Source organism: Colobus angolensis, unplaced genomic scaffold (assembly GCF_000951035.1).
Source record: "Colobus angolensis palliatus isolate OR3802 unplaced genomic scaffold, Cang.pa_1.0 Scaffold221, whole genome shotgun sequence".
Classification (NCBI taxonomy): domain Eukaryota; kingdom Metazoa; phylum Chordata; class Mammalia; order Primates; family Cercopithecidae; genus Colobus; species Colobus angolensis.
This window is the reverse complement of record NW_012115389.1, coordinates 196,340-207,661: the sequence shown is the minus strand read 5'-3', so window position 1 is coordinate 207,661 and position 11,322 is coordinate 196,340. Positions and strand designations below refer to the sequence as shown.

Genomic DNA, 11,322 nt, shown 5'->3' with positions numbered 1-11,322 from the left:
TTTTGAGACGGAGTCTGGCTCTGTCGCCCAGGCTGGAGTGCAGTGGCCGGATCTCAGCTCACTGCAAGCTCCGCCTCCCGGGTTTACGCCATTCTCCTGCCTCAGCCTCCCAAGTAGCTGGGACTACAGGCGCCCGCCACGTCGCCCGGCTAGTTTTTTGTATTTTTTTTAGTAGAGACGGGGTTTCAACGTGTTAGCCAGGATGGTCTCGATCTGCTGACCTCGTGATCCGCCCATCCTGGCCTCCCAAAGTGCTGGGATTACAGGCTTGAGCCACCGCGCCCGGCCGAGAATCAAAATCTTGACAGATCTTGGTTTAGTTCTTTTCTTCTCTAAAAGTAGGTTTCTGTTTTTTGGAGAGGATTTAATTGCTCATCTAATCTAAATGCCCATAACAAAAATAATACAAAATGCCAATGTAACCTATCCACCATGATTGTTTTTTCTTTTTTTCCTAGGAATTAACAGTGGCAGGCCCGGGAAATAGATGGGTAAGAGCAAATCTGTGGTCATCAGCAGGTGCACAGTCCAATGGGTGTGTGAGATGCATGCACAGGGCAGACAGTACAGACGGCAACTGTGATGGAATTAACAGGGTAGGCCCTGGAAACAGATGAGTAAGAGCAAATCTGCAGTCATCACTAGGTGCATGGTGCAGTGGGGGTGTGTGAGATGCACAGGGCAGACAGTACAGCCTGCAACTGTGGCGCAGGGACAGAACGGGATTGAATTTCGCTAAAAAGACAAAGGAAGAAAAAGTATGGTATCTGTCCTCAGGGCACTTGCAACCCATTAGGTCGAATCATATGAACTGCAGATTACGCAGGTAAAATATGGCCACATATCCACACCTTCACAGGGCTCTGCCTGACACACAGAGGACACAATCACAAGAGCCCAAGCAGGGAAGGGGCCGGGAAAAAGTGGACACAACCCCACACCAGTCCAGCGGTGCGGATCAATAAACCAAGACTTACGGCCAACCTGAAATAGATTCTATTCATGAAAGTCCTTCCAGAAACAACATTCAGGATGATGGCATCAGTGTTAGCCAAGTGTCTGACGGTCTGGATGTCACATCTGTGTGTGTGCCCAAATGGATGAAATTCATGCACAACCAATAAACCGCACAAAAGTGATTGTTATGCTGAGCCGAACAACCATTTTTTACTTCCCTTTGTCTCTCCCATAGTTTCTCTTTCCTTTTCACTTCCTGGACCTACCAAACCCTTGGGTGGGCAGGCATCCAGTGACTGTCCTTTTCAGCTTCGACGATGGCAACACAATCTCTTGGCTTTGTATTTGTGGAAGAGTTCCTTTTCACGATGAGAATTTCCAAAATTGATACCATTCTACATTATTCCTTTATTTAAAACCAAAGGAAACATAGAAATGAGTTGGAGAAATACCACTTCAAGATGGGGATGAGAGGCAAAAACGCTTCAGCCAACTAGGAGGTGGGCAAAATGCTCTGATTCCCTTTGTCTTCATATATCATTTCGTTGAAGGTAATGGAAGGGATTTCATAAAAAAGATATGCTGATGATAAATCAAGTCAATATTAAAAGAATACTCCAGGCCGAGCACGGTGTTTCACGCCTGTAATCCCAGCACTTTGGGAGGCTGAGGCAGGTGGATCAGCGGATCATCTGGGGTTGGGAGTTCGAGACCAGCCTGACCAACAGGAAGAAACCCATCTCTACTAAAAATACAAGATTAGTCAGGTGTGGTGGCACATGCCTGTAATCCCAGCTACTTGGGAGTCTGAGGCAGGAGAATCACTTGAACCCGGTAGGCAGAGGTTGCAGTGAGCCAAGATCACACCATTGCACTCTAGCCTGGCCAACAAGAGTGAAACTCTGTCTCAAAAAAAAAAAAAAAAAGAATACTCTATTATTCTCAATATTCTAAATGTGTGTCCAATCATAGACTTCGTCATTTCTTGAGTTCTGACTCAGCCAAAACATCCGAGTGAGATTTCTAACAGTAAAAACTGCATCTCTAGGCCACTGACCACACTGCAGCCCTCTGACAGTGTCACACTGGCATTATTTTGCTGCTTATGGACAAAAGAATGAGCAATTTCCTGTTAGCTGGCTCTGAATACCTTATTCACTAGAGGCTGAGATGGAGTCAGTACCGCTACTACAGGAATACGAGTCAACATCTCTTAATGTTGTGTGCCAGACTATGTGAAGAAAGGGCCTTAAAAACATTCTCTCGTGTAATCACCATAAGCCTTTGAAGTAGACGCTATTATTATCCCCATTTCATAGATAACTGAGGAGTGGAGAGGTCAGACACTTGCTTCAAGTCACAGATCTTGTAAGTGGCAAAGTGAGATAGCTGGGTGATTCGACTTCAAAAGCCGAGCCCCCGCCTGCTTCTATCTGCTTGATGCCAATTTCCAAAAGTCAAAGGCTTCTAAATTCGCACTAATTCCTCAAATCCCTCCCTTATCCTGGTGCAGTCTCAGTTGGAGTGACAGAAAGTTTAGATATGAGTAAGAAAACAGAACCTGACACTCAATTAAAAGGACAATTGCTTCCTTCAGAGACAATCTTACTTTATATTAAACTTCATTTCTGAAGCTCTCTGATTCTCTAAAATAATCAAAATGTTCAGCCCAAGATATGTCAAAATGGTGAAGAAATATCTTAAAATCTACTTTTTATCCCTCTAACAATAAAGTTAAATCCTCCCCTTCAATGGGTCTAGTCAGTGAAAGAACATTTCTCTCATTTTAATCATTTTTCTCCTGATATTTTCTCTTTTAATCATTTCTTCACAAACATCTGAATGTTTACAATGCTCCAGGCAAGAGGAGAGAAAATGATGAGAATATCCTTATCCCCGGGTGTGAGGAGTAATTACTCCATTGACCTTTTAAATACCTCTGAGGTTTATTTCTTAATTTTTTCCCTCCAACTTCAGTTTCACAACTTCTTCATGAAACAAGGAGCTTGGTAAAGGAGGCCAGCGAGTAACAGGTTGACTGTGAGCGTGACATGAATGTTCAGGCTGTCTTCCTCAGAGAACAGTGACGCCAATGGTCAGTGACATGCAGGAGGGAATGCAGGATTAGGACTGACTTTCCTTAGATGTAGACTCACTTTTTTTTTTTTTTTTTTTTTTTTTTTTTGAGACCGAGTCTCGCTCTGTCGCCCGGGCTGGAATGCAGTGGCCGGATCTCAGCTCACTGCAAGCTCCGCCTCCCGGGTTTACGCCATTCTCCTGCCTCAGCCTCCCGAGTAGCTGGGACTACAGGTGCCCGCCACCTCGCCCGGCTAGTTTTTTGTCTTTTTTAGTAGAGACGGGGTTTCACCATGTTCGCCAGGATGGTCTTGATCTCCTGACCTCGTGATCGGCCCGTCTCGGCCTCCCAAAGTGCTGGGATTACAGGCTTGAGCCACCGCGCCCGGCCGACTCACTTGTTTTAATCCCTGAGGTATGGTGTAAATGGGCAGTGCATGAACAGGTGATCAACTCAGAAGACGAGCTTCAGAAAGGTTGCCATAGAACTTTAGAATATGCCTAGGGATGTCCAAGTTACAACCAGAATTGAGTCCTTAATCACTGACTCCATGTGTATTTCTATGGAAGGGATATGGACTATGTGCTCCAAAAATTCTGAAAAACTGTGTGTGACAGTCTCCTGGCTGTGTAGCAAGCATTATTTTGTTGCTTATAGACAAAATTTCTCTCCTCTATCCAAATCAGTAGGCCATAGGCCATTATTTAAGAAAAATTTTTGAGTACAAAAAATTTGTCTTTTATATACACATGCACACATATATAGGGTTTGGGACAGACTCCACACCCCTAAAACTAGAGGAAAAACGAGGCCCTCTAGCTGGTCTGAACATGATGTAATCACTTTTTCCTTTACTTATGTGAAAGGTACCCTTTGTCAAATCAGCACACTTCTGGCAATAATTCTGGCCCCAAATAAATAGAAACTCTACGGTGAAACTTAGCAATTGTGAAATTTCCAAATAATTAAAAGGTAAATTTTACAGTAAAAAGATTTTTTCTAATTCCATATGGCATAGGCTATAAAATATATATGTAAGTTCCCTTAGGTATTACCAAATGTGTGTTGAGGTCCTCAGCTAGGGTTGAGGGACCCTAACTAGGGTTAATACATCATGCAAAGTTTTCCACGTATTGGAAGAAACATCAGAAGGCAGCTTTTGTGTGCTCCTTAAGCCAGTTTTAAAATAGATTTTAAAATACTCACCTTCCAGCTGATTAGCATGAAAGGTTTGAAAAAAATACAAAAGCAGAGTGCTATGGATTGAATGTTTATGTCCTCCCAAAATTCCTATGTTGAAACCCTAATCTCCAACACAATGGTATTAGGAGGCGGGGCTAATACTATCAGTGGGCCTTTGGGAGGTGACTAGGTCCTGAGAGTGGAGCCCTCATGAATATTAGTGCCTTTACAAGAAGGGAAAGGAGAGCTTGCTTGCTTCCTTTCTCTCTCTCTGCCATGTGAGGATGCAATGGGAAGACAGCTATCTGCAAACCAGGATAAGGGTGCTCACCAGGAACTCACCTTGATCTTGGACTTCCCAGCCTCCAGAATAGTGAGAAGTTTCATTTAAGCTACCCAGAGTATTTTGTTATTGCAGCCTGAGCTGATTAAGACACAGAGTAACTTACAAAATCAATAACATCAAGTATCATTGGCCAAACCAGTGAGCGGCCATACCAAAAGTAGTTTACTTTTAAGATGTCCATCTTCCACAGAATCTCCAAGGAAGTAGCTTGCAGTAGTCTCATCCCCACAGAAATGACGCAGTGATTTTATGAACAAGGGTAGGAGCAAAACGTGAACTAATGGTCTACAAAACTAATCTCATCTACAGTAGGAGAAAACAAGTCAGGCCTACTTCTCCATACCATTCATGCCTATGGTGGCAAAAAGGCAGCATGAGTCTCATGTTTTGCTGGTGACATTCAAGTGTCAGACACATTTACTTACTCGAGCTCTTTGGGGGATGAAAAGTTTTGTGTCAATACCTCAGGGTTTGCTGCAATACTAACAACCTAAAAGTGAATGTTGACAGTCTTCCAGGGAAAAAATTTAAAAAAGAAAGCCCACAAAATAGATTCGACAATTTCAGGTTTGGTGTGGAAACAACTGAGAGAGAAGTAGAGATAGGAAATGGACAAATATATAGACTGAAACCCTACTTAAGGAGGATACAGGATTTCTTTAAAAATACTTCTTCTGAAAGAGATGGTACCCCCCGACCCACCCCGTCAACAAGAGGCAGTTTTGGAAATGTGAGCACGTTAGGGGTGCCACTGATGGGCGGCCACTACTGAGATTTAATGTGTTGGAGCATGCGTACTCCACAAGCCCTGCAGCCTACAGCCCTCGCAGCAAAGAACTGACCCCATCAACACAACTTTCAGCTGCCCCACCAAATATTCATATAGATGGAAACTCAGTTTACCATAACAAATCTATGATCTCATTTCTTTTTATACATAAACACACAAAGAATTTTCAGCCCAGTTTTAATATGCTTTGAATTTTTCAAGAATGCAATGAGAAGATTCTGTAAATGGAAGGAAGCCTGTACAGCCAAGTGATTACGAGCAAGGAAGCCAGAGCCAGGCTGCTTTCATTTTAATCCCAGCTCTACCATTATTAGCAGATAACCAGGATAACCAGCAATAACCTGGATAATTCCCTCATATGTAAAATGGGACTAACAGCAGTACTCACCTCATCAATTTATTAGAAAGGTATTAGAACAATGCCAGGCATACCACAAGCACTGTATGAGTGAAGCCATTACAGACTTGGTATGCCTAGAACTTTATCAAGAATTGGCCACATTTTAGAAAATCATACTGCTGACATCAACCCCGTTCCTGGTATTGAACTGCCAATGCAGCGGGTCTGAATTGATAACTACCACATTCATGGTGATTTTTCATATATTTATATTTATACACACACACACACACGAAGTATGTGCCCTGCTTAGTAATTTAATTACATCTTGTAATATAACCATGCTAGAGCATTTACACATGAAAATAATTACTTCATTATGAAATATTTTATCTGTTTCAGTTAGAACATCACTGATGTGTATGTTTTAGAGGCTGATTATATTACCTGCTAGTTTCATTTCAGAATAGTAAATGGAGCGATGTTTTTATGAGTGAAGGTAAGCTTTATCATCCACGATTTTCATTTGAAGACTGAAAAGTGATGCTATAAAATATTATAATAGGGGTAAGGTGTTGAGTTGTGTCTGGTAGAGTTTTAAAAATCACTCTTTTAAAGTATCCTGTCAAGGAGTTCAAGATCAGCCTGGCCAACATGGTGAAACTCCATCTCTACTAAAAATACAAAAATTAGCCAGGTGTGGTGGCGCATGAGACTGTAATCCCACCTACTTGGGAGGCTGAGGCGGGAGAACTGCGTGAACCTGGGAGGCAGAGACTGCAGTGAGTCGAGATTGTACCACTGCACTGCAGCCTGGGCGACAGAGTGAGACTCCGTCTCAGAAAAAAAAAAAAAAAATTTTAAAGAAATAAAAATAAAGAATCCTGTCAAAAAGCATTATCAAGCAACTTCACATGTCAACACATGTCCACAATTAAACCTGGATTACTACTGAGGCAAGCAGTTTCCATTAATTTCTAAGAAATCTTATTTATATATGTACATACGTAGAGGTTTACAAAGGTTTGTTTTTTGTTTGTTTGTTTTGTTTTAGCAGCAATATATTTTTCAAACACAATTCAGGAGAAAACCTCAAATAAAAAGAAAGCCAAAGCTGTGGAGGGTGACTGAAGGTAGAGGAGCCAGAAACTTCTCTCGCGGGTCCTGGGACTCCAGGGAACAAAGGCTGAAAAGCACCGATCTGGTTGGCCACTGCCTATAATGAAGACTGCCTGCCGAACATTCGTTTAAAGGATGGCTATTCAACTCACAAGTGGCATTTTCCCCACAGAAAAAGAGCTCACCAGCCAGCTAAGGCTTCCAAAGCTATTGAACTCAGTTATGCAGCAGAACTACAGCTCGGAGTTCTCCTCACAATCTGGGGAGTAAGAGGAGATGTTGCCACCCACTTCCTCGGCATAAAGCCAGCTCAAGACAAAACAGGCGGGGCTGGCTCGCCCCTCCTCAGCACCAGCGCCCTACATGAGATCTCCCCAGCCCATACCCCACCCTCCTAGTGTGCTGAACACCCTGCGGTCACACAGTGCAAGGCTCTTCCCTCCGTCTGCCAAACACCCTTGGGTCTCCATGAAATACCAGACATTTTTTTCTTTCTTTTTTTTTTTGACGTGGAGTCTCCTTCTGTCACCCAGGCTGGAGTGCAGTGGCCTGATCTCAGCTCACAACCTCTGCCTCCAGGGTTCAAGTGATTCTCCTGCCTCAGCCACCCAAGTAGCTGGGACTACAGGTGTCCACCACCACGCCCAGTTAATTTTTAGTAGAGATGGGGTTTCACCATGTTGGCCAGGCTGGTCTTGAACTTCTGACCCCAGGTGATCCACTCACCTTGGCCTCCAAAAGTGCTGGAATTACAGGCATCAGCCACTGCGCCAGGCTGAAATACTAGATCTTCATGGCAGTTCTCTTAGAGGTGGAGAGGAAAACAGCCTGACTGAGCCGGGCGTGGTGGCTCATGCCTGTAATCCCAGCACTTTGGTAGGCTAAGGCGGGCAGATCACTTGAGGTCGGGAGTTCGAGACCAGCCTGGCCAACATGGTGAAACCCGATCTCCACTAAAAATACAAAAATTAGCCAGGCATGGTGGCAGACACCTGTAATCCCAGCTACATGGGAGGCTGAGGCAGGAGAATCACTTGAACCTGGAAGGTGGAGGTTGCAGTGAGCTGAGATTGTGCCACTGCACTCAAGCCTGGGCGACAGATTGAGACTCCATCTCAAAAAAAAAAAAAAAAAATCCTGACTGAATTCAGTCACAGTAATAATACGTGAGTGGTTGCTAGTTCCTTTAACCACACCAGAGGCATTTTAAAGGGAAGACGTTTCCTAACTCCAGTGATTTTCATGGGCTGAATTCCAGGCAGTTCAGCAAACTCAACAATTTGGTGGTGTGAGAAAGGGCATTTTGGAGTAGGGGATTTCAGCTCTGCCTAGGAAGATACCTCAGAAAATTCCCCTCGTGCAGTTTCACTTTGCACATGCTTCTCCTGTTCTTCCATTTCTAATCCATAAAATCCCAAAATGCTTGGGAGGGTTTATTTTGATTTTTTTTAACAATAGTGCCCTGCTGGTAACAGCCACAGTCACTTGCTAATCTGAAGATACCTTGCACTTTCTCTTTCACTAGCTTCGTGTATGACGCAAAACAGAAATATTTCAATTACAGGTGACTAAGAGTAAGAAAAATATACAACTATATTTAAAATACTTAAATTAACAAGATAGTACTTTTCCATTCTAACAAAATATCATACATTCAGTTTAAACAAGAGTTAATATCCAGACACACGTTTTCAAAATACCTGATGCTAGTTGAAAATTAGTGACCATGAGGCTTTCCAAGATATTTCTAATTAGCAAACTGCGTACAATTTTGAAGAACTGTACACACTGTGCTGGAAGACAGACACTGAACAGGTCAAAATGCAAACTGATGTATCTTTCATCAACTTAAATCTTGTTGCTTCACTTTTCTAAATGATACTTTGGCTGTCAGCGAATCTTATCGCTTCTTTTCCTTAAAGACAATAATATATAACAATAACACCTCACACAAATAACCATAAACTTTCTTTGTGTGAAATAAGCCCTATCAAAATGTGTTCATGTGTTTCTGTACCAACTGATCTATACTGAGACTGTCATGAAAAAGGTCTCAAATAAGTGTAACAGGCCTACACTTAAACCTCTGCCTCAAAGGAGAAATTGGATACTTGCCACGTTATTGCAAAGTCAAAGCTGCTACACTTACAAATATGGTATATAGTTTAGAAAAATCAAATCAAGGCCGGGCGCGGTGGCTCAAGCCTGTAATCCCAGCACTTTGGGAGGCCGAGACGGGCGGATCACGAGGTCAGGAGATCGAGACCATCCTGGCGAACATGGCGAAACCCCATCTCTACTAAAAAAAATCAAAAAACTAGCCGGGCGAGGTGGCGGGCACCTGTAGTCCCAGCTACTCGGGAGACTGAGGCAGGAGAATGGCGTAAACCTGGGAGGCGGAGCTTGCAGTGAGCTGAGATCCGGCCACTGCACCCCAGCCTGGGCGACAGAGCCAGACTCTGTCTCAAAAAAAAAGAAAAATCAAATCAAAAATGTTTTCTCACTGGCTTTTTCAGATAAAGAAGTTGGACCACAAACCAACACATCTGTGTGAAAATAGCCACCAATTTTAGTCCCCCCAGCCCCTCAAAGAGGAACAATGCCACCAGTCCCTCACAATGACCATAATATCTCTGGCCAGGACTGCGATTTCTAGTGTGTGTCTCCACATTTTGTCTTTGGGGAAGCAAGATAAACAGGCTCTACCCATTTTCCTCCTTTTGTCTCCACAAGCCAGCACCTAAGATCCTCTGAATTTGTTCCCATCCAATCCAGCAAACTTCCAAGAAGGGCAGTAGATAACTTTTCAAAAAAAAAAAGAAATTACATAAGGTCACTACATAATACTGAGGCTGAAACGGGAAGAGGCTGTCCACTGTAAAAGTAAAAGCAAGGCACTTGGGGCAGGAGCCAGGCAGGTGGCCTGAGCAGGGTCCCTCTCAGTGAGTCAACAGTTTCAGGCGCGTAAACCAGCTGACCAGGAGGGATGGTTCCGTGGACGAGGACTTCGTAGCTGAGGAGCCCGATTTCTTTTTGGTCCCATCCTCCTGGAACGGAATCGTGGCGCTGCTGTGGAGATCTGAGTTGACGTAGCACCTGCTTCCTCGGATGTAGTCCGCACCCCGGACCAGATGCCGCTCGGTCGTGGGTCTGGAGAACCGGTATGGGTGAGAGGAGCTCTCTTCGATGATCGGGGGAATCCGCTCGTTACTGAAATACCGGCAAAGGGCGTCCTCCCCTGTTGACAGACAAAGTCCATTAAAATCACAATCCCGGTGGGGCGCGGTGGCTCATGCCTCTAATCTCAGCACTTTAGGAGGTCGAGGCAGGTGGATCACGAGGTCAAGAGATCAGGACCATCCTGGCCAACATGGTGAACCCCCATCTCTACTAAAAATACAAAAATTAGCCTGTGTGGTGGCGGGCGCCTGTAGTCCCAGCTATTCAAAGAATCATTTGAACCCAGGAGGCAGAGGTTGCAGTGAGCCGAGATCGCGCCACTGCACTCCAGTCTGGTGATAGAGCGAGACTGTGTCTCAAAATAAAGAAAAAAAAAGTCACAATCCCCTGCACAGTGCTCTTTGGAGGGCCCTCAGCCTGCCCAGACTTCTGCCACCACCCTGAATGTGGGCACCGTACCCTGCTCTCCTCCCTGGATTGGCCACAAGGTCCCACATGTGGCTGAGCCCACCAATGGGTGCTCTGGAAGCAGAAATGGGAAAGGTCCCTCACACTTCAGGCTGCTTTAGCACCTGAGAGGTAACACACGGGGCTCCTTTAATGGGTGGGGATCAGAGACTATAGTGCCCTGTGATGGCTGAACAAGAATTGTTTATGCATTGTTTAATGTAGGACATTAAAGTCAGGCATTCAGGGACATTCCTGAACAAGGAAAAGAGTGATCCTGCCCTAACTGCCAGCAGACACCCTGGGATGGGGATGGAATGTTAAGAAACTTAATACAAAGTTAAAATACAGAACACTTTGGTAACATGTAGCATCCTTGTGAAGCAGAAATTCTACACCCCAAAATATGCAAAGATCTACGGGCATGGATGCTTACTGAAACATTTATTTTTATGCTTATTTTTATTTTTTGAAACAGGGTCTCACGCTGTCATTCAGGCTGGAGTGCAGTGGTGCCATCTCAGCTAGTTGCAGCCTCCATCTCCCAGGCTCAAGTGATCCTCCCACCTCAGCCTCCCAAGTAGCTGGGACTACAGGTGCCACACAACCACACCCAGCTGGTCTCAAAAATCCTGAGTTCGAGCAATCCGCCCGCCTCAGCATCCCAAAATGTTGGGATTATAGGCATGAGCCACCACACCTAGCCTGCTGAAACATTGAGAATTTGAAAAAAACAAACAAAAATAACCTAAATTTCTAAGAGTGGCATGTTGAATAAATAGGCGCTAGAGCCATAAGATGGCATACTAATACGGCTATATTCTTTTAAAATATGTCTAGATAATATTCATTTTTACATAGTATTATTGAATATTTACTTCTCC

The 11,322-nt window shown here is 44.0% G+C and overlaps 1 protein-coding gene across 2 annotated transcripts in view; it reads right to left on the bottom strand.

Moving 5' to 3' along the window:
• Nucleotides 1–9,314: 9,314 nt before the first annotated feature.
• Nucleotides 9,315–11,322, bottom strand: part of CNKSR3 (CNKSR family member 3) — a 116,911-nt gene continuing 114,903 nt past the window's right edge. For both annotated transcript variants that reach the window (XM_011943729.1, XM_011943730.1), the window contains exon 13: nt 9,315–10,049. In XM_011943729.1, the coding sequence (XP_011799119.1) occupies nt 9,751–10,049 (299 nt within the window). In that variant the 3' untranslated portion in view covers nt 9,315–9,750. The remainder of the gene's footprint in view (nt 10,050–11,322) is intronic.